The sequence below is a fragment of the Rhinolophus sinicus genome, chromosome 14, assembly GCF_057876585.1.
Source record: "Rhinolophus sinicus isolate RSI-liver-muscle chromosome 14, RSI-T2T, whole genome shotgun sequence".
NCBI lineage: Eukaryota > Metazoa > Chordata > Mammalia > Chiroptera > Rhinolophidae > Rhinolophus > Rhinolophus sinicus.
Genome location: NC_142514.1, coordinates 47202433 through 47225926, shown reverse-complemented (window position 1 = coordinate 47225926; position 23494 = coordinate 47202433). Strand labels below are relative to the sequence as shown.

The 23494-nt window shown below is 42.1% G+C and overlaps 1 protein-coding gene across 2 annotated transcripts in view; it reads right to left on the bottom strand.

Moving 5' to 3' along the window:
- CACHD1 (cache domain containing 1) overlaps positions 1-23494 on the bottom strand; it is a 210117-nt gene that overhangs the window by 50764 nt on the left and 135859 nt on the right. For both annotated transcript variants that reach the window (XM_019731624.3, XM_088791181.1), the window contains exons 5-7: positions 8513-8639; positions 5935-6079; positions 4853-5069 (exon numbers count right to left, since the gene is read on the bottom strand). In XM_019731624.3, the coding sequence (XP_019587183.1) occupies positions 4853-5069; positions 5935-6079; positions 8513-8639 (489 nt within the window). The remainder of the gene's footprint in view (positions 1-4852; positions 5070-5934; positions 6080-8512; positions 8640-23494) is intronic.

Here is a 23494-nt window from a genome sequence, read left to right as displayed (position 1 = left end):
ACAGACGGATGGCTGAATGTCAGTACTAACAGACGGATGGAAGAAAGAAAGCTGGATTTTTCCATTATTTTATTAATCTGAGATTCCTTGATTCAATATATATTCGTAAGACTTCCTGCATACAAGTTTATCTTTTTATTGAGAAATACATATTTATACAATGTTATGTGCTTATTTCTTCAGGTCCTTACTGTCATTTAATTGAGGTTTCTTTATAGTCACTGTGGCAGGCAATCTCGAGGCTGGTACCCCAATGATCCTACCTCCTGATATTGGCATCCTTGAATAGTAGTCTCCCTTTGAGTGTGGGTTGGATTTAATGACTAGCTTCTGGTGAATAGAATGTAACAGAGGAGATGGGATGTCAAAAGACAGGTTAGGTTACAAAAAGATGGTGGCTTCCACCTTTGGCGCTCTCTCATTCCCAGGGAAGCCAGATAACCTGTAGCGAGCTGTCCAGTGGAGAGGCAAGGAATGGAGGCCCTCAGAATCAAGTCCCGCTAACACCCATGGGAGTGAACTTGGGAATGAATCCTTCCTGAGTTGAACTCGGAGATGACAGCAGCCTTGGGAAACAGTTTGACTGCAACCTCCTGAGACACATTTAGCCAGAGGCACCCCGCGATGCTGTGCCCAGACTCCTGACCTAGAGACACTGGGATAATAAATGTTTATGATTATACTTTAAGTCACTGAGTGTTAGAGTAATTTGTTACCCAGCAACAGATCATGAATGCAGTTACCCTTTTAAAAATTATCCTCACCATGATGAGGATACAATGCTTGAAGTTCCTTCAGTTTGTAAATTTCCATTTATAGTTAGTTTATGTTGTATCAATATTGTAGACAACTGAACTGAGCTTAATAAAATCGGACTCAAAGAAGTATGTGCAAAGTTGCTCTCTTATTTACTACCAAGATATGGTATACAAGCAAGTCTTAAAGCCAATTTTAATGCTTGAATAATTCTCTAATAAACACTAACTACAAATTTATATCGCACTATTTATTTATCAGAAAATCAGGAAGTAAATGTGGATGAAAAACAGAAAAATCCATTATCTTAGGAATATCCCTGTCTTAAACTAGATGGCAATATTTTTCCAATGTTGTAAATACACATCTGCAAGTTATTATTTTAGGACCCTAACCATCTCACTTGAAGCTTCAGACTGGAAAAAATATATAAATATTGCTCGACTGCCTAGTGGAGGGAATACAGATAGAACATGAGGCTGACCTAAAGTCTGAGACAAACCATTGCCCAATAGCAGAGGTAACAGGTGTGACAAATTCCTGGACACACCAGTAAGACTGACCTAAAAGAGAACGCTTTGTGTTTCTTACTTAGCTTTATGCTTCTGGATAAAACATGCTGTCACTGAGAGCTGGTTTTAGGGCACAGGCCCCTATTTGGAAAGCCAGAGGCCTGCAGTCTACAGGCTCCTTTAGTAGCCAAGTGCATTTTGTTTCCATCCCAGCAATAAGATATACGTTTTGTAAATATCCTATTTCCACCCAGCCCCTGACTCCACTCCTGTCCTATCCTCAAGCAAAATTAAGTTATTTTTCTATTCTTAGATACCAGACCTGCCAAATTTGGTGTGATTTATTTATTTATGTATTAGGAGATTCCCTCTTTAAGGGAATGACTTGTGATTAGTCATGTTAGGGATGACTAATTATAAGCACCTGGGGCAGAGCAATGGCATAGCATGTACCTGGAAGAAAGTGCAAGAGACTCTCCCTGTCAAGTATCAATTTCTCAAGTCCCTGTCTAAGCCACCAGCAAATCTTGGGGTCAATATCAAAAGGGAAAGAGCAACTCAAATTTGGGCTTTGCCCAATGGCATTAGATCTCTACTCCCAATCATCTTATTCCTTCTGTAATCAAGTGACCCACCAACCAGTTACAAACCCAGAACAAACAACCCAAGTATACTGACAGTATCAGTTATAGAGCTACCATTGGACTGAAAAAGAGGCAGCTCCTGGATATAAGTTTTAGATTTTCTGAAAAGTGAATTAGTGCAAAGCTACAATGACTTATGACATGTAGCTTCTGTTAATATGGCTACTAATGTGGAGGCTGACACTTTACTTTCATGCACAGATTAATCCTCAAAACAATCCTGCAGTGTAGGTCTGACTCATTAGAATAACCCCACCCCATGGCCTTAAAACAGAGTAGATGCTAAATAACTGTCTGTGGAATGAATAGAAGTAGTGATGTATAGTGCAAGCTCCTAGGAGGAATATATAGACCCCTCACTGGGCTGTAGCCAAGGCTACTAATGGTCCTCAGCCATCTGGGGTTTGAGGTCAGTTTAGGATGTCTGGTGTGTCTGCTGTAGGTTAGCTGGAGCTAGAAGTCTTGTAGGAAACCAAATATCGTAATAACCACAGCTATATTTAGTTAATATTTATGATGGAATCCTGGATCTTATTATCACCCCCCGTTTGCAGATGAGGAAACCAGACCTGCAGAGATCAAATAATTTACACAAGTTCACAAGGTTAGAAACATTTCGGAGTAGGATTTGAAACCACGTTGGTTGAAATCCAAAACCCACATACTTCACCACTATGCTGCATTGCTTGAGAGCACCTCAAATCTCTCCTTAATAAACTGGACAATGCTGATTCCTGAAGTATTTCTTCATGCTACGCATTTGGATTCTTTTCTCTTCTAACTGCCAGGAGAAGCTGTAAAGTGGAGGCCTGTGAGCTAAGCCTTAGAAACATCTTCCTTGGCATAAAAAAAAAGACTCCTCTGAGCCTTAAAAAAAAAAAAAAAAAAAAGTACTACCAAAAGTTGTCCACATCTGCGATGGTCACTCTTCTTGCCATGTTTTTGTTTGCCAATGTTAAGAAAAACAAAAAACCCAGAGGAGAAAAGCTTCCCATCAAAGCAGCCTTCTGCGAACGTGCAGAGCAGGACGGTTTGTAAGAAGAGGTTTAGTGAGGTCTCTCCTCGCCGTTTTAAGGCTGGAACAAATGTCAACATTTGAAAATCAAGGGATTTCACATAAAAATCCAGATTTCTGGCTTCTTTTGAAACAAAAGATCTGGCAACATAGGGCAGGAATTCCTCCTGCCTGGCAACCGTCGGCTGCACAGAAGAGCAGCGGCCTCAGGATGGAGCATGCACTCTCTAGCTAACTACGCTCCACAAACAGTCCTCATTACCTTACCTCGGGCTTGCGTGGCTCACGTTCACACTGTCTGGCCACTGCCAGTCTCACATTTCTCTCCATTATTTAAATAGTGTAATAATCAAAATTGGACTTAAACTCTAAAGATCGTTCGATGGTTGAAAAATCAAGGAGAAAGAACAGTTTTGGTGAGGAATGCTGACAGGCAGATGGGAACTGGTCAATGGTATGGGCCAACTAGCCAATTCATCTTGAACACTTGAGAGGTCAGCCTTGTCCATAGGCCTTATTGAACTGTGGGCAACTTTACACTCAGCCACACTCTAATATTGGTCTGTGAGTAGCTGGCACTTGCCAAGGCTGGTTGGCAAAATTCTAAGATGACCCCAATGACCAATGAATGCCCTTGTAAAATACCCTCCCCTCTTGAGTGTGGGCATGACCAGTAATTTGCTTCTAACCCATAAAATATGGCAAAGGTGATGGAGCAACTTTGCGGATCTAATCGAAATCTCTAATAAAGTCTATCACAAGGGAGAGCAGTCTGACTAAACCAAAAGGGAAAGTGGGCCTGATTAGATCAGGTGAGACCTTTAAAAGAGGGTCCAAGCCTTCCCTCAAGCCAGGGGCTTGAAGAAGAGATGCCTTCCTGCTGACCTTGAAAATGAAGCAAGTGGACGAGTTTTACAGTTGCAAGGAAATTAATCCTGTCAACAACTGAGCTCAGAAGAGGACTCCAAACCTCACATGAGACCATAGACCTGGCTGGCACCTGCACTGCAGCCTTGTGCAATCTTAAACAGAGAACCCAGCCAAGGGGTACCTGGACTCCTGACCCAGGAACACTGTGAGATCGTAACAACAAACTGTGACACAACAATATTCATAAACATACAACTAATATACCATCTACCGTCAGGAGTTGCATAATTAGAGTAGCTTCCTTCTTCCAAGGGCCCACCATGGGCCAGGCATTGTGCTTTGTAGTTACCAACGCTGTCATAGTCTTAATGCACACACACTGAAAAACTTGAAGATATACTGTTTATCTCAATAGGATACATTCATTAAAAAACAACAACAACCTTACAAATAGATTTTTGAATATGAAAGGGAAAATGACACAGATTCCTTTTAGTAGTTTCGAGGCATGTGTCTTTTTTCAAATGTCCTTTCCTTTCCTTTTGCATACATCCTCATTCCAGATTTTCTTTAACACACGAAAATTAAATTAGAGTGCCTTTGTACAAATGAAGGGCCAGGCTCGTCTAAATGACAGCTGGTTAGAAGACGGAAGGATCAAGGCAAGAATGCCTGCTGCCTGTTTATGTGCACATGCGCCCAAGCAGACGTCCACTTTAAGCCTACGAGGAGGCAGGCTTGACAATTAGCATCAAAAAGAATGTGGACATCCCCCTGGGAAATAAATGGGGCTATATTCTTCATAAAGGGGCAGAAATGAGCAGTTCTGGGAGTGAAGAAACAGTGCAGACTGAGTACCTGTGTATTGGAAAAGGTGAGAAAAATATAGCAAGATTCTGGTATTAGAGAACCGTTATGACAACCCAGGAAAAATTTTATCCCAAGTCAATTTTTAAAAACTCCCTCTAGACACAGCCATGGGATCGATTTACGATATATTCCTATCGCCATCTTTTATCTATTCGTCGGTAAGTCCTCTGCCGGAGGGCACTTACTTGCTTGGAACTTTGTGTTATTGTTTGTGCTTCGAATAAGCTGAAACGCCTTTTGAAATCCCACTGCGTGCTGGGTGGGACTGTCCAAAGACTTGACACTGCTAACGAAGGTGGACATCTTCCTTTTTGTCTCACTGGTGGCTGGAGACAGGAATATCTTATAGCACTGGTCAAGAGAGCAAGTCCTGACCGTATCTGCCACAGTCAGCACAGAGATCTGGAGGAAAGAAAACGAAAACTTGTTAGCCACCCACGTCCACGTATTTGTTTTTTATTTATTCCAAAAGAGCCCAAGGAGTGAGGATGCCTACAGATTCCTGAGAGTTTAAAAATAAATGCCGGGAGGCATGCATCTATTAAATTTGGAAAGGATTAGCTAAGGATTGGTAAGACCGAAGGATCCCAGAGTTTGGTTTTTGTTCCAAGAGGAAATCAGCAGTAGGGTGCTCATAAGTAACATTTAAAATATTTCATGCAGAGAAAAATATTAGCTAAGTACTAAGCACCTTGGTTTTCCAAAAGGAGGTGGGGGTGAGGGGAAAGATATGGGGTGTGTGTTTTGAACAACTACATTAGTGAGGAAAACTTTAGGAGTTGGAAAAGTCAAAATGATGAAGTAGAAAATGTCCACAGGCAATAGGTTATAATGAACTGTAAACGTACCTGTCTCTGAGGTGTCCTAGAGCTTAGTAAACCTCTAGTGGCCTTCCCTTCCCCCTTACCTCCCATCAGTCTTGAGAGAAAGTCCAGCCATCTTCCAACATCCAAGCCCTTGTCCTTTTGCTCCTTAGCATAACTTCCAGTGTTTATGCTAATCACAGCGATTATGCTAATCACAGCTAATGAGACGTCTTAACAGGAGGCATAAAGGAAGTGCAAGCTGGGTGGGGGTGGTTTTAAAAGATCTGGAGTCAGGGTTGGCAGCTGCTTCCTCAAATACTAGAATAAAAACTAAACTACTCTCTTTTCCTGAAGTCATTTTAAAGATGAATTTAAAAATATATATCATAAAACATAAAGTGGTTTAAAAAAGACATTCAAGGAGGATCCAGGGCCATGCGGGTCACTGGGAGAATGGTTACCTTATCGTGTTCATCAATGGCGCTGAGGATGACCTGTGCAGCATCCTTGGCGATCTGAAGCTGGGTGTCCGTGACGGAAGCCCCGTGGTCCAGGATCACTACTATGTGCTTTGACTGTGGCCGGACTGTAGAGACGTAGATAGGTCTAGAGACGGAAAAAGAGCTCTGGAGTCAGTCCTGGTTTAAGTAAAATGCCTCAACCTAACAGAGCTGTGAACACTACAGATGGGCAGGCATATTGGTGTCTATGTTTTTCCAGGGATGCCACAAGGATGGACAGACCAGCACAGAAGGAGAAAAGATACAGATGCATTAAAAACAACACCTCAAGACAATGATGTGTGCCTGCAGAACAATGTGTGTCAACCAGGAGAAGGTTTTAAGAAGCAAATCCTTTAGAAGGCTGGCTTTCAGGGCACACTCAAAAGTCTACCCTCTCAGCTGCTCGTGATGACGCTGTTCAATGTTACCTACCATCCTGCTACAGGAAACGGAACTGGTGGCCCTTCAAGCTGCAGAGACAGCACCAGAAGGAGGAAATGATCAGGGTCCTCCTGGGCAGACTTACAGTGTGGGGCTTTGCTTCAATTCAGGCGGCCTATAGTCTGTGAGCACTCTGAGCAGCTTTGAATAGCAGGTTTGGGTTCTCTCCCACGAGACAAAAGCAACTGCTAACAGGGCCCTTTTCCTTTCAGTGCTGAAGCAATTCACACAGGTCAGCCACCAAAAGGCCCCTTATCTGAGCATTTAAAACTGTGCCACCAAATTTGTCCAAGCATGTGATGGCCACTCTTCTTGCCAGGATTTTGTTTGCCAACATTAAGAAAAGGGGGAGGGGGTGGAGCGCCAAAGAAGAAATGCCTCCCATCAAAAGCCGCCTTCTGCTACTGTGCAGTGCAGGAAGGTTTGTGAGAAGAGGTTTAGTGAGGTCTCTATTCACAGTTTTAAAGCTGGAACAAATTAGGGGGAGCTTAAGAAAGCAAACCAGTCTCAAGAGAATGCGCTCCTTTACTGATGCCCCTAAAACACTAGATATTTTTTGTGAAATGTTAGGTGCTAGTTGAGTCACAAAAGCCTGAGCACAAATTAAGAAATGTAGGTAAAGTACCAAAAAACACTCAAAATTGGGTCAAGTTCATACTAACTTCTCAAGCCCAAAGTTCTGCATTAATACTAACGAACCGCTAGTTGATACCATTGAGCCAGGAGGGAAATAGGATAAAAAGAATCCAGGAACTATGGCTACAGAAATGAAAAAGGGAACAGAAAAGAAGGAAATCTTCCTATCCCAACACTGACAACCACGTTAAATATTGAACTTTTCAGGTCCTCCAACCTAGGTGAATAGATTTTTTTTTAAAAAAATGACACATCATCTTCTTTCGAACACAACTCACATAAATAATAAGCAGAATATGTGTTCACACTGTCCTAATAAGTCGTTAAAAATTGCTTTAACAGGATACCTAAATATAACATTTATGGTAGAGATGCATGAAACCTTCCAAGTGTAGATAAATGTTGATTTGTGACAAGGTCCTGCTTTTTCTTCTGGGCTATATCCCTTACAGGTGATTCATTAAAAGCAGCATGGCCTCTAATCTCTCTTCTGAGAAGCAAATGAAAAATTAGATGGTTCCCTTATTAGATGGTGTCCTTAGCCTTTCCTGGGAGATGAGCCAGACTAGAACCCAAGATCATGGCTTCTGGTACCATCTCCAACACCCAGGTCTTCACCAGGACATCTAGGGAGGGAACAGAAGAAACCACACAAACGATACAAATGTCCTTCTAGGAAATGTGCAGAAGTACTTCCTTGGGGAAAATCTTGGATGCAATTTAAAGGGAAGATGAAGAGAAACTAAACGGATGGTTAATTCAGACTCTGAAAAGTGGGCATCTTGCACTAGCTTCAGAAGTTCTAGCATCAAACATTTGACACTGCAAAAGGGAAGGGGGGGGGATTCAAAGGGAAAGTATCTTTGCCTAAGGGGTTCTGTAAATTGATAAGGCTTGTCATTCAAATGGTCTCACCATTACTGCTCTTCTGGCTAAGTGGTACAATCTCAAGTCATTTCATGTGTTAATGATGGATCTTTAATCCAATGTTTTCTAAACAACCTTCACACTTCCACTGGATGAGAATTGCATGTAAATTTCAGAATAATGGTCCAGCATATTATCACAGAAAGGAAAGGTGAGCATCACAAACTCTACTCTGAGACATGCTACAAAGTCTAGGGCTGCACGTTAGAACAGGTATTACCACCTATGTCTTAAGCCCACGAGGTCTGAAGCTCAAAACAGTTTGGGTGCTTCAATCAGTTTAATTTCTTTAATAAATATCTTGTTTTATTTAGCTTGTCAGAGAGTTGTAGAAAAGCTCTGGGTTTTATCATTTGCCCTTCGCTAGCATTTCCACCTTCACTTGCGTTCAATGGGGAAATCATTACAGAACAAGTACAAGAGTCTGAAAGCACAACCTAGAGGCAGAGCCATGTGTGTCAATGAGCAGTCTGTCTTTCATACAGATCATGCTTAATCTGTAATTAAAACTTTAGCAAGTAAGTCCACATACCGGCTGCGGTGCTCATAGCTGCCCTTACACCGGAACTTGTGTGCTGGGAAAACAGTGAAAATTCCTTCTTCCGAACTGAAATACTGCCACTTAATTCCAGGGTTGGATTTCAGGTTGTCTGCAAGAACTGGAGAAGGGGGGCGGAAATGAAATATAACTGCCAAATCCACAGGTGCATGCAGGCACCACTCCTCAGGCATCTGTTTTGCATAAAGTGCTGGTAGTATGAAGAAGTCCTGCTAGATGTAAGGCTGTAAATTTTTTACTCAACATTTTCTTTCTGTCCCTTAAAAAAATACCCCATGATAGAAAACTTAATGAATGTTTCAGTCAACTGAAGCTATTACTCATAACATTGGTGACACTATTTGTCCTGGATTATTTTTTCCAGCACGAATGCTTCATCGGTACTAATCCCGCCCCTCTGTTGAGCCAGTGTACAACGGCTGGCTTGGGGCACATTCTCTAACTTTGGAAAACAGTGACGTTGCTAGGCCTAGTCTCCAGAGGGACGAGGCCTGTGACCCTGACCTTGCTTACTCCACAATGTAGGAAATAGCATAAGTGGTATTTGATAGGCCAGTAGCATAATCATTCACTAATAATCTATGGAGTGATTCCAGCATGCCAGCACTGGGTTAGAGGCTTTCCTTTGTTATCGCATTTCATCCATACAATAACCCTAAGATGAAGGTGGGATCATTATTCCCTACTTTGGAGTTGAGGAACTATGCATCGAGAGCTTTAGTGATTTGTCCAAAGCCTCATCAGTAAACGGCCAAATTGGGATTCAAGCCCCAGTCTCCTGGTTCCTGTGTTCTTCACACCATGCAGAACTGCCTCCTTTCCTGCGTGCACTGCATCCTCGCCATTGATCTGCAGCTGGAGTGACAGCCATCTCACTGTGTGCAATCCTGTCCCCAAACCTCCATGAATTCTCTTACCCTCTTTTCCCTGAATCGGAGTTCTTGCCCTTCTCTGATGCCCTTTCACTCTGTTCCACACCAACTAAGTCATGTATTACACACTTACTATGTGTAGGGTACTGGTTTACATGCTGCAAAGTACACAAAGATGCCCCAAAAACAAACTCTAGTATAACGACCAGTATACCAAAAGAATTGTACACAGGGGAATGGAGCAGAAGGCAATTCAATGCAGGAGGAGTCTGAGCAAAGGTGAGAAGGAAAGAAAGGGTGAGGTGTTTGACAAAAACACATATAAAGCTCTGAATGCCACGTGGCCAATCCTTTGGTCTGGCTCAGGGGTCGGCAAACTTCTGTAAAGGGCCAGATTGTCCAGGATTCTGACTTTGCAGATAATTGCAATCACTGTTGCAATCATTCAACTCTGCCATGGCAGTGTGAAAGCAGCCATGGATATCCATCCGTCAATGAACGTGTGGGTGGATGCCAATAAAAGTTTATTTACAAACATCCGTGGCTAGCTGAATTTGGTGAGTAGTCCTTCGATTTTAGCGTTGGTCCTCCAGCCACGCTGTGTCCAAGTCCTGCACAGAGGACTGAAAGCATGTTTGGTACCTCAGGCCCTCAGTAGTCACCCTGCCCAACAAATACCAAGGGGCTGCAGCACATTATATCCTCACAAAAATCCTAGGAGTGAAAAAATGATCCTTCCTACGTTACAGATGTGGAAACAGGCACCGAGAGGTTTTTGACCTGTTCGAAGTTTCAGTGGACAAGAAAGGAGTCAAGCCAGTGTGTGACCACAACGCCTGTTTCCTTTTCACGCTCCACTCCGGACACACGTGGACTCAGGCGACCATACTCTCTCCTGAGAAGTACGGCGTGTAAACAGGGAAGAGGTTTTTTTTCTCTGCCTCATCTCCTGGGGGTCTGAAGCCTTAACCTCGATCTCATATTAGCACTGTTCCCCAGGCAGCGGTGCCAATCCAGCAATAAAAAGGCAAACATTGCCTTTGGAAGTAAAGGAAAGCTCAATGACCTCATTTAAAAGTAACATCTGTAACAATAAACAAGCTACAATGAGACTATTAAAAGGGGAGCCAATGAGAGCAAGAATGTTTTAAAAATAAATCAGAATTCATAAAGTTCATGATACATTTAGTCTCAACCACAAAAGATCATTCTGGTTCTGTATAATCATTGCAGCACAAGAGCTTAAGTATCAGGCAACGTTCCTCAAACTGTCCCGCTGAGAACTCCTTTGGCATTTGATTAAAATTTATCCATTTTTTGGTACGAGCAGAAGATGATGGATATGATGGTAATGAGGACCCCAGAGCCCAGAAGCAATCTGTCATTGCAGGCGGGCCCCTCGCAGACCTAGATGTGGGGGTGAATGAGAGCGCTATTATCCGTGCAGAAACCCAGAGGGGGATACTCCATTCATGAGTCAGTTGGGTGTTCTGGTCACTGGAAAACTTGGGCTGGGGTCCTGAACACTCACTCTTTCCTCAGAAAGGCTGGACACTGTCCAGAAAAAGCTGGGCAAATGCCCAACCCGTCAGCCCATGACACACAGCATTAGGCTTTCAGCTATCAACGGGCAGGGCCTGTATCTGTCTGAGCTGCTCTGTACACCTACCTCAGACAGACATTATGTGAAGGAGGCAATAAATGGTTTTCTCCTCACTGCAGCGTATCCCCAAGACAGAAGTTATCGCACCTCTGCATTCCTCCAGCATTTTACCTCTTCCCACCTTCTAGTTAGTATGGTTGTTGTTACCAGGAACTTTTCACCCCTCCCTTCCTAGATTCTAAGATCCTTGAGGGTGAGATCTACCTCTGCGTCATCTCTGTACCCCGGAAGCAGAGTTTCTGAGTTCTTTTCACATCAAGGCACACTCTCTGTGAGAGCTGCAGTGCACAGGCTGGGAAGAGCTGCATGGAAGTACCATTTCTCAACTGTTTTTCAATACCTTCGTTTGATAAATTCTAAAATCTTACTTTCCCTTAATGCCAAATTCAATTTAAAAAGAATTAAATATCATGACTACATCAATATAGAGCAATGATAATGCTAAATATGTTTTACAGTGATAAATACCCCCTCCCAATACCAATACAACCTGTACAGAATAGACATATAAATGGAGAGATAAAAAGCCTGTTTGTCTCAAGATTTCATGGGACCACACATGTCAAAATGTATTAACTGTATATGTTAAACATGTAAATTTATTGGATGTCAGTTATACTCAAGAAAGCTGATCTGATAATAAAATAGTGAAAACTCATTGAGCATCATATAAACCAGTTTTATACATGGTGTGCTGCTTTTCATAACTACACTATGACTTTGTTATTATAACCATTTCACAGATGCTAAACTAACTTGCTTAAAGCCATGAGGGTAGAGTCATGATTTCATCTAGGTTTGTCTGCCCCTAAAGCCCTTGTTCTTTCTAGAACACTACAATGATTTTTACATGTCAATAAGTACATGCTGAAATGACTTAGCAATCAACAGATTAAAAGTGCACGGCAGGGGTGGGGGGTGGGGCGGATGGCTCAGTTGATTAGAGTGCAAGCTCTGAACAACAGGGTTGCAGGTTCGATTCCCACATGGGCCAGTGAGCTGCACCCTCCACAACTAGATTGAAGACAACGAGCTGCCGCTGAGCTGCCTGAGCGGGCGGCCGGATGGCTCAGTTGGTTAGAGAGTGAGCTCTCAACAAGTTTGCCAGTTCAATTCCCACATGGGATGCTGGGCTGCGTCCCCTGCAACTAAAGATTGAAAATGGCAACTGGCTTTGGAGCTGAGCTGCGCCCTCCACAACTAGATTTAAGGCCAACGACTTGGAGCTAATGGGCCCTGGAAAACACACTGTTCCCCAATATTCCCCAATTAAAAAAAAAAAGCGCACTGAGTATTTGAGAGGCAGAAAAAGTATATAAATAAACATGTTGGTGTTTCTCAATCAAAATAATCAGTTACATTATACAATGTAAATAAATATAATTAAGGAGACATGGCGAAAATGGGTAGTGCAATGTCATGGGGTTCACCACGGACCCCACAGGCTGGCTTAACTAGAAAATGGCACAAGCTACAGTTTAGAAGGCAGAGTCAACAGTAATTACAGCACTCACGACGCTGAGCGACATCAAACAGCATATTTTAGATAACAGGAGTTTTTACTTCCCTGAGAAACTATATAGCTGAGATCAATCATTTTGTAGGTGTCTTTTTCTTTCACTGTCCATTTGAGTAAGCATAAGTAAGCCATTTGGACACAGGCCCAATGCTATTTTTCACTTTCTTTTTAAAATTCAGTTTGGTACTTAGGAACTAGAAGGACGACCCTGATAAATTGGAATGGACTTAAGAGATGGGTTTAAATCCCATCGTCAAGACCAGCGAGCTAAGCTCTCTAACCTTCAATTTACTCTCTATACAGCATCCTAAGGCATCTTTCTAAAATGGAAATCAAATCCCACCATTAATTTGCTTAAAACTCTTCAAAGGTTTCCCACTGCACAACACCAAGTACTAAATCCAAGCTTGATAAGGGCCTTCGTACCATCTGGCTCCTTCCTCCTCTTCAATCTCACTTTTCCGCTCTTCAGCGCACCACCCTGTACATCATGAGCTATTTCTTTTGGTTTCGTAAATGTGCCAAGCTGTTTGCACAAGGGGATCCTTAGGCCCAGAATAACTCTTTCTACCTTCTCAGAGAGGCCTTCCCTCAACTATTGTTCTCTCTGAGGGTACCCAGTGAGTGTTTTCCTTCATAGCAAATATTGGTAATGTTTGGCGTATTTACTTTTATGGCTATTTCATACATGTCTTTTCACGCAGCGGCTCTCTAAGCTCCATGAGAGCAGGAGCCAAATCAGTTTGGTTCATCACATGTCCAGAGGCTGGCACATGCCTGGCTTTTAGGAAGCACTCAGTACTTGCTAAGTGAACCAGTGAATGATGACCTTGGTCCAGGCTCTTCATCTATGTGTCCCATGGGATTTCACAATTTCCTCATCTATAAAGTCATGGCTGTGGACAAGGTGTTTCCATAGACCCTTAAGAAACCAAAAAGAAAAATGGTAAGAGGACAAAGCATGAAGGCCCAGAGGAGGGAAGTACATGGATTTTCAACTAGAAAGAAAGAACAAACTTAAAAAATGGAGGGGGAGTGGAGCATCTTCATTTCCTATTGACTTAGAAGCTGCAGGTCAGCACTATGAGATTATTAACAGTGATCTAAGACTAAACGAAATGTTCAAACAGTACCAGGAAACACTCAGATGAGAATGATGGAGAAAACTTGATACTTGCCTTTAAAGTACGAAGAGCCACCTGTGATGGCTCCGTGTTCTTCAAAGGCAAGCTCTAGCCCCTCCATCCCCCTCTGTGTAGCCTTCAGCAAACTGCTTCTCTCTCTTACAGTTCCTGTGCTAATTCTAAGCAGACAAACACTTTCACAATGACCATTGGCTTACTTTTCTTCAACCGTAACACACAAACTGTTACCAGAAAAGCAGCTAAAAATGTGCCTTTCTCCTTTTCGGGCATTCTTCACTTTCCATGTATTAAGTCTCGAGATCTGCCTGCATATAGTGTACCAAACTGTCTGTGGATAATTCTCACATATGGGCCCCAGATCCCATGGCCCCCACACACTTTCCTTTCAATCTCACCATCTCCATCAGACGAGTTCTTATGTCATTCACCTCTCCAGTCAAAACAAAGCCAACCATGTTCCCAACTCCTTGCCTGCCCTCTTTAACGCTTAAACCACCAGGCCAATGAGAAGGAGATGGATTACAAACCGCTTGTACTTGGGTTATGACTTTTGTTTTTCTCAACAATATTGTACACCAGGGGTAGGGATGAAAAGAAAATGCTCTGGAACAGAAAGTTTGTTGTCTCCCACCTCAAGGAGCGCCGGGCTTTCTGATGCCCAGCCCAACACTACCAAGCAAAACAAGCAAAGCTATCTACCTCCCACAGCTTGCCAAATACAAAATACAAGGGCTGTCCTAAATACACAAAGTTGCAGACATATAAAAACACACATACTTCCCCAACAGACCAGAAATTACATAGCACCTTTCAGTAATATTCTGTGTAATAGCAATCATTTTGGAGGGGAATAAAGTAAATTAACATTCTGAGGACTCCTAACAAAATTTCTGGCATTATATACCCTATCACATCTTTCCAATTCCTACTCCTTGCTCACATCCTGCGTATCGCTTTACATGCGTTTAGGAGGGGCTATATTTCATGGACCCCCCAGACACTGTTTATGCTGCTCCAGAAGTGGTAAACATATTGAGCATTTAATCATGTACCAGGCACTTTGCTAAGTTCTTCACATAGATTATCTCAGTTAATTTTTACAACAATTCTATGAGGCAGATTTCACTTATTATTCAGGAAACCAAGGCATATAGAGGTTAATTTACCCAAGTATATAACAGCGACCAAGAGCCAGAATGTGAAGATTCACCAATGATATATTATTATTCCCATTTTATAGGTACGGGTATTCTGACTCAGAAAGGGAAGAGTGACTTAAGTTCTGAGCCCCGAATGGCATCCAGAACATATAGCTCAGTGATTCTTCCATCATACTGATCATACTAGCTAAAGCCCATTGCCAAAGTAAGATTAATGGTGGCTGACCCAGCTATCTCACTGCATTTATTTTAGTCTAACACTAAGACGATATCCTTAAATCTGATTCTGTTCCAAGCTCATGGCTCATCATGTCTGTCCTAGGCTAATTCTATAATGCAAAAATAACCAGTCTATTCTGTTCTTGATTCAGTTGACACAGCCTAATCATGGGCTCAGAGAAGCCAGAGTAAACTGGGGCAATCCAAAATCAGTATACGATCTACTGCCCTACCCTCTTCCTTTCTAGTAGACCACTCCCAGAGGACCCAAAGGTCCAGGAGATCTCCAAACATTCATGGACGGAGTAAGAGGACATAACTGAGATGGCATTCTCAAGCCTTGCTGTTCATCACAGCTTTTGAGACCTACAGATTCCCAAGCTTTACCAAGCCAACACCTGGTTCACTTGGTCAGGGTCAGAGGCCAAAGAATAGGATTTTTTTTTTTTTTTTTTTAAGATTTTATTGGAGAAGGGGAACAGGACTTTATTGGGGAACAGTGGGTTATTTCTGGGACTTTATTGGGGAACAGTGTGTTTTTCCAGGACCTATCGGCTCCAAGTCAAGTTGATGTCCTTTCAATCTTAGTTGTGGAGGGTGCAGCTCAGCAACAAGTCCAGTCGCCGTTTTCAATTTTTAGTTGCCGGGGGCGCAGCCCACCATCCCGTGCCGGAGTCAAACTGGCAACCTTGTTGTTGAGAGTACACGCTCTAACCAACTGAGCCATCTGGCCATCCCTCAGGCAGCTCAGTGGCAGCTGGTTGTCTTCTCTCTAGTTGTGGAGGGCGCAGCTCACTGGCCTATGTGGGAGTTGAACTGCAACCCTGTTGCTCAGAGCTCGCGCTCTAACCAAGTGAGCCATCCGGGCGCCCCAAGTATAGGTATTTTTGACAAAGCACTCCAGGTGACTCTGATGATCACTCAGGTTTGGGACAACTGGTCCAAGACATTAAACTTCATTGTCCTGTCTGTTTCCTTGGTTGCGCTTCATTTCTATACTGTCTCTCTGCCTTCAGCATATAAACATTTTCAAGCTTCCCTAACTTAAAAAACAATCAGCAGCAATATAGTCACAAGAAGTGGAGTACAGCATAAGGAATAGAGACAGTGGAAATGTAATGGCTGTATGTGATGTCAGAGGGGTAGTGGATGCGGGGAGGGGGGTTGTCACTTTGTGAGGGATATAAATGATAAATGTCTAACTATTACAGTGTTTTATACACATGAAACTAGAAAAAAAAAAAAAACTATTAGCAGCAGCAACAACAATAAAACCCTTCCTGTATCCTAAGTTATCACTGACCTCTCTCCTTTTCTCAGCCGAGCAACTTAGAAGAGTGGTGTACACTGATTCTCCATTTCTTGCCATTCCATTCATCTAGCCATTCTGCGAATGCCACAGCCTCTCTCCATCACCCCTCCCACTTTTGTATCACCTTTAATACTCTGCCCCATTTTCTTCCTCTTCCTATACTTCTATCTACACTTCTATCCATTCTTTACAAAGCTCTCTTGTCAACCCTGCTTCAAGTCTGTCAGATGGTTGACTTTAAGCTAAAAACAAGTCAATTCAAAAACCAAACCAAACACCAAACCAAACTCTTCAGACGGAGGTATAAAAGACCCATTAAAATCTGGCCGGGCGTTATCGTCCTGTTCTATTAGTTACTCCCTCTTACACAGTGATCCACGTGGGCTGCACTTCCTACAGATTCTGAAATGGAAAACGTGCTTGCCACAAGCATATCTCCCGGATAATTAATTCCTATTGACTTTTAAGATTCAACTCAAGCTCACAATGTGGGTCAAGTGCCCTGGCTTACCTTTCTCATGACAGCACTTAGCACTGCATCGTAACTGTATGTTACGTCTGTTGATTTTTCTCCTCCTCCCCACGCCCCTAAACACACACAGATACACACACACACACACACACACACACACACACACACACACACACCTTGGTTGTGAGTTCTCTGAGGGCAGGAACTCTGTCTTATTTCTGCATCTGCCATAGTACTCTGCTACCATACTGTTGTCACGGGAGAGAAGCTCTTTATGAGGGAGCGTGAGGAAGGAGTCAAGGTTGATTCTAGGTCTCAAGCTTCAGGGAAAAGTACAGTGAAGATGGTGTTAACTAATATATGGAACATGGGCCGAGGAGGAGATTTGGGTGGGAAGACAGAAGATTCTAAGTTGAGTTTTAGACATAAAAGGTTTGAACTGTCAGTAGGCAGAATACAGCAATGGAGACATGTCTCTTCATCGGAAGCAGTCTATGTAGGGAGGCCACTGAATAGGAGTCAGGACAATTGTGTCCTGTTCAGTCATGTCAATACCAACGATTTGTTGTTTGACTTCAGGTAGATCAGTTAACTTCTCTGGACCTGTTCCTCCTCTATCAAACGGAGTGGATACTTGTCCTTGGTATCCATGGTAAGAATAAGACAGGAGTATAAAGTGGTTTATGAGGTACTAAGAAGCAATGGATTGATTTTCTTGTCTACATTGTGCATTTGGACTCAGTATAGTTTCATGTGAAAAATATTACCAACTGCATAGTCTGTGTTACTCTATATACCTGCGACATTTATGTGTGCTGATTTGCTGCTAAGCTAAACAGTAACTAGTATTACCTTACATCACAACCACATTTTTTTCTTCATGAAGGGCCTTCAAAAGTCTTGGTTATAAAAAATAAATAAATGAGGAAACAAAATTACAAAGAAAATCCTAGTTTATTTCATTCATTCATTCAATAAGTATTTACTGTGTACCTGCTACTGGGCAGTAGGCAGACAAAAACTAAATTAAAAGGAGCCAAGGGACAAGTAGATGTCCAATATAAGTTAATATTCTATAAAAGAACGAGACAGAGAGAAAATAAAGAAGAGGTGCTGCTGGGCCAACACAACTCTGAAGGGGCCCACAGCCTCTCGGTTCTCCTGGCGGTGGCCAAGGACCCCACTGAGACCGTACGTCAGTCTGTCTTCTCCCACTGCTCAATTCTGCTTTATTCCGTTTCCTCACCGGCTGCTAATCTCCTGGTAAACTGCCAAATTTCTTGGAAGCTGCCTCCTGGTCAACCCAACAAGCTACAATAGACAAGGAAGCTTTACCTGTAAGAGTCAGGGAAGGTGGCAAAGAAGTTGGTCCCCGAGGAACGAGCAATATTTTACAAGTCAGAGAAGGCAGGAGTTGTGTTCTAGGATGAAACACTAACATGAACAAAAGTATGGAGGCATGACAGAGGCTGGTGATTTGAAGAAATGAAAGTGTTAGAGCTCAGAGGGTTTAAGGAAGAGCAGGAGGAGAAGATGAAGTGAAGACAGGATGATGAGACTGATGTCAGAAGTCAGTGTGACGAGCAAGAAAAGGAACACACAGATGGAAAACGGCGAGGCAAAGTTCCCACTGTAACCAGGATGGGGGCACCAATCATTGGGATAGTGAACCGAGACAGTGGCGTAAGATTCAAGTCTATGTTTTGTTTGTTTAATTTTTGATGTAGCTACAGAATAACCATAGAGAGATGTGCATCCTGAAGGTGATTACACAATAAATAAATTCAGAAATAGGACCCAGCCGGAGACAAAGATCTGCAGTTCAGCAGTGTGTGAAGTGGTGAGAGCTGAGGTGCTGACTAAATTGCGAACATTCAGGGAAATACCACTTAGTGAAAAGTGAGGACGTGTGGAGACATCTACGCTTTGGAACAACAGAGTCACAGAAAAGGAGCCTGAGGAGGAAACTAAAAAGGACTGAGCAGAGAAGTAAGAGGATAAGTGGAAACCAAAGGACAGCAGTGTTTCAAAAGAGAAGTTTATATGTCAACTGCCACACACCAGTCAAGTAAATCTACGGAAGGGCCATCTGAAATCTTTCAAGGGAACATGACAGTAAAAAAAACAGGGACAATCTAAATGTTGAACTAGAGTAGATGGGTTAATTCAACAATATTACATAATCATTACTATCATGATAGGGAAGAATATTTATTTACATATGCACTAAAGAGTGTTTAGGATACATTTGTTAAGTAACAAAAAAAACAGGCTGTATCCATTATGATCATATGTGTTATAAGAGAGTACATATATATGAGAATATATGTGGCAAATTAAATTTTTTGAAATCAGTATAATAGGGTTGCTGTAAGAAGCTATGAGAAAGACTAGACTTTGAAGTAGCTCGCAGTACAGGAGTAGAACTTGAAGAGGAATCAAGGCAAAGAAAAGGGCCCTTTGTGTACTTAATTTTGTGTATCTCTCTCTCTCTCTCTCTCTCTCTCTCTCTCTCTCTCTCTCTCACACACACACACACACACACACACGGATGTAAACTGAATCACATAACCTTGAGAAACCTAGATTTCTAAGTGACTGAATACTTTTTAGGTATATAAATAATTACCATATCTTTCACGGCACTAATGCAACCATGGGGCAGGTAATTAGGCATATAAACAAACTAGAAATTCCTAATTTGGTTGCTTTTTATTCTTTTATTTTAGGCTTTTTGGTAGACCATAGCGTTTCATTACATTGGTATTAGCATACTTAACTGATAATTTTCATGGTATTTTAAAGAAAAGAGAAAAACCTAGAGCACACAGTCATTACGTCTTTCACAGAAGGAAGGGATGAAGCCACGAAATTAGCAGCACAACCTACGGCCTCCAGTGCCCACCTGTATGTACCTCCTGCACATTTACTGCTGTAATGTGACTTACAAATGCCCCCTACACCCCATGATTCCTGCTTCTCAGTAAAGACTGCAATGCGACCAAGATCGAAGTTTGCAAGTTCAAATGCTCTTTAAATCAAACACAATAAAGAAAGTCTAGATACTTTTTCTTTTCATAAGAAAGATGAACTCCCACTTCCACTCTCACCTCAATTGCATAACTCAAGAGAGCAAGAGGCAACTTTCCTTGGACTCTTCAAATAAACTCTCTTTAGGGATCAGGCTACGCACAAGAAAATAGCTCAGCAGGAATTTTGAAGAAGAAAAAAAGTGAGAAACTAGGGATAAAAGCAGGAAAGAATCTGTACAAAACATTACTAGCACCATCATATAACACATGCATTGTCAAACATGAGTTATTTGAATGGAGTCAGGGACAAGGAGTCAATTTAGAAAGTAGAGATCTGACAGGAGTGGTTTTAAGAAAAAGAATATACATGTGTGTTGGATGGATGGACATATGATCTAGTTTTGGATAAATGAACCTTAGAATCGTTTACAATTCATGTGAGCCTGTTTCCAGCCAGTCTGAAAGGCAATCTGAAACTGTGTTATCAATTAGGGACTCATTGATGGATTATACACATTCTGTAAGAGCCTAAGGCTGGACATCTTACAGATGTAAATATCAGACATGCGATAGCCTAGGAAGTGTATTAATTCTGCTCTGAAAAGGGGCATGAGCTAGAGAGGAGGAAAAGAAGGAGCGCTGAGGTCACCCTTCATCATCTATTGCTCCTCTCATGTTACAGATGATTGTTCAAGAATGTGGGCTTTGGGATACAGCCACTGCCTGGTTTGGAATGTCACAAAACTTCACATGCAAGCAAGTCCGTTCTCACATACCCGAATACTACCAAACGCTGCTTGTAAAGCCAGCTATGTCAACTGTGTGTGTATTATACTTGAGATGCGCTCTTAGAAATAGCAAAGTTCAAGATTTGATCTTTAACTATATACCTCTGCCCTCACCATCTTCTTCCTCCTTCCCTCCTGATTTTTCAAACGATCTCTCCCTTAACCAATAAATACTGAAATAAAACAGCATTATTTCAGGACCTCTAATTATTTGTGTCGCTGAGTTCTAGTCTCAAAGTGCAGTCACAGAAGATAATCTTAGAATAGCTAATAGGTCTTCAACGCCTCGTCTCACTCTCGGCTGATGCTCTTCTTCCTAATTCCCTGAGAAAACAGTCACTAAGGAAATGTCTCCAGTGCCCGACATTACGTTAATCATTATGGGCATCTTTACACTTCCTCGTCCCTCTCTCTTCTTACTAAGAATGAATGGCTCTGTGCTTCTAGACCCATACCTGGAATCCGACCATCTTTTGCCTAATCAAGAAAATGGCTCTAGCAACGATCTCCCCTCGCTCCTCTGTCATTAGCTTCTCTTTATGGGACCACTCCCTTTGGCACATAACCTTGCTGTAATTTCTCTCAATTTAAAAATAGTCTCTTGACTCCACATGGCTTTCCTCCAGCTTTCCTTTCAGCCAACCTTAGGAGTTCACGGAACCATTGTCTCCAACTCCTCTCGCCTCCGTTCTTAAGAGCTTGAACTGACGAGGATCAGCCTTTCATCCTACTCTACTATTCCACCAAACAACCCGCGTCAAATTTACCAACCATCTCTAAGTTGCTAAATCGAACAGTTGGTTGTTTGTTTGTTTTAGCCTTCCCCTTATTGGGCCTACTTAACCCAGTTGATCTCTACCCCCTTTGAACACTTTCTTCATTTGGTTTCAGGGAGATGGGTCTTTTGGTTCCCTTCCTACCAGATTGACTTCCTTCTCACATTCTTTTGCTGCTTCCTCTTCATTTCCGTGACCTCTAAGCGGTAAAGTGCCCCAAGACTCAGGTCCTGAAGTTCTTCTCTTTCTTACCTACAGGCCCTTGCTATGTGATCTCATTGAGTCTCATGATTTAAGTGTTAGTTATACTCGTATATAGTGAATCTCAAATTTATATCTCCACTCTGGCCCATTCCCCAGACTTGTAGATCCGACTGCCTATGAGATATTTCCACTTGGATATCTAACATGCATCTCAAAATGAACTTTGCTAAAACTGAAATGTTGATTCCCTGCCTCCCATGCAACCCTGCTCTTTCGCCAATATTCCTCATCATAGTAAATGGAAACTCTGTTCTTCTCCTTGATAAGCCAAGTATCTTCAAAGTCCTTCCTGACTTTTCTCTTACTCTCACACACTCTGCCCCTCCCTGATCCAATGAATCAGCAAATCCTATTGGTTCTACTTTTAAAGCATATTCAGAATCCAACCATTTCTCCCCATATCCGCTGTTACTGCACTATTAATGACATCATCTGCCACCAGGGTTTTGGAATAACCTCCTAAGTGGTCTCCCTGCTTCCACCTTTGCCTTGCTATAGTCAATTTTTGCCGCAGCATCTGCTAAACCTTTTAAGCTAAGTTAAAGCACGTCACGTCTCTGCATAAACCCTTTCCTTCCCCAACACCTCATGCCTTTGTATCTCATTCAGTGCGAAAGCTCAAGTCCTTACAAGGGCCAGTCAAGGGAGGCTCTTGGTGATCTGGCCCCCAACTACCTTTCTGGCCCAAACTTCTATTATCCATCCTGTTCCCTGAACCACAGTTATAGTGGCCGACTTGCTGTTTCTGAGCACACAGAGTATTTTCCCAACTCGAAGCCTTTGACTGGGACATACTTCTTCCAGTTATCCTTATGGTTTAAAATCTCCTATTCAGATCTCACTGGTGAGCCCTGATATAAAATAGTGAGTCTTTTTCTCCCTCCTGCTTCCCACTCCATCCATCCCTTGAGCCAAAAGTATCCCCTAGGCCTTATACTTGTGTTCCTCTTTCTCCATAACACTCATCATCTTCTGACATGCATATTTATTTGTCCGTTTATTTAAGATCTATCTACATCCTCAGGTACCCAGAATATAAGCTTTTTGTTTTGTTTTCAGCTTATCAAATACAAGGGAGAATGTTTACTTCATAGAGGATACTTAATAAGTATCTCTTGAATGAATTTTTATTGTACTTATTCATTCTAGTTAGTAGATGGGAGGCCATTGCCTGGGAAAGTCGCTTCTGGATTCACTAAGAAAAAGGTGCAATAATACGATGGAGCTAGAGCTCAACAAGATGCGTATTATTAGAAACAATGAACAGATATGAAATAAGGCAATGAAAATAGAGCCATGGCTGCAGCAGCTTCCAGATCCTTCAAGCTCTGGCCCACTGAGGTGAGTGATCCTGGCTCCCAATGAAGCGTGCACCACCCTCGGTCTATCCCCACCTACCCTTCTTATTGTCTCAGTCACACAGGCAGGAGGGTAATGGAGCTTTGTCTAGAACCTCAACCTCAGACTGAGGATCTACTATTAAAGACTTGTGAAGAAAGGGACTGTCTACCAGAACGGAGTGAAAATAAATAAAAAAGTAGTCTATAATTCCTTCCTGTTTTATTTTCCCTGATTATAAAAGCAATGCATGCTTAGTTTAAAATTAAGAAAATCAGTAAGGAACTAAAAATACCCCACTGTTCCATCACCAAAAGATAATTATTAACATTTATGAGTGAGCCCTAACAGATTTTACATATTTAAAGGAGGAATGCACTGATTTTTTTCTTATT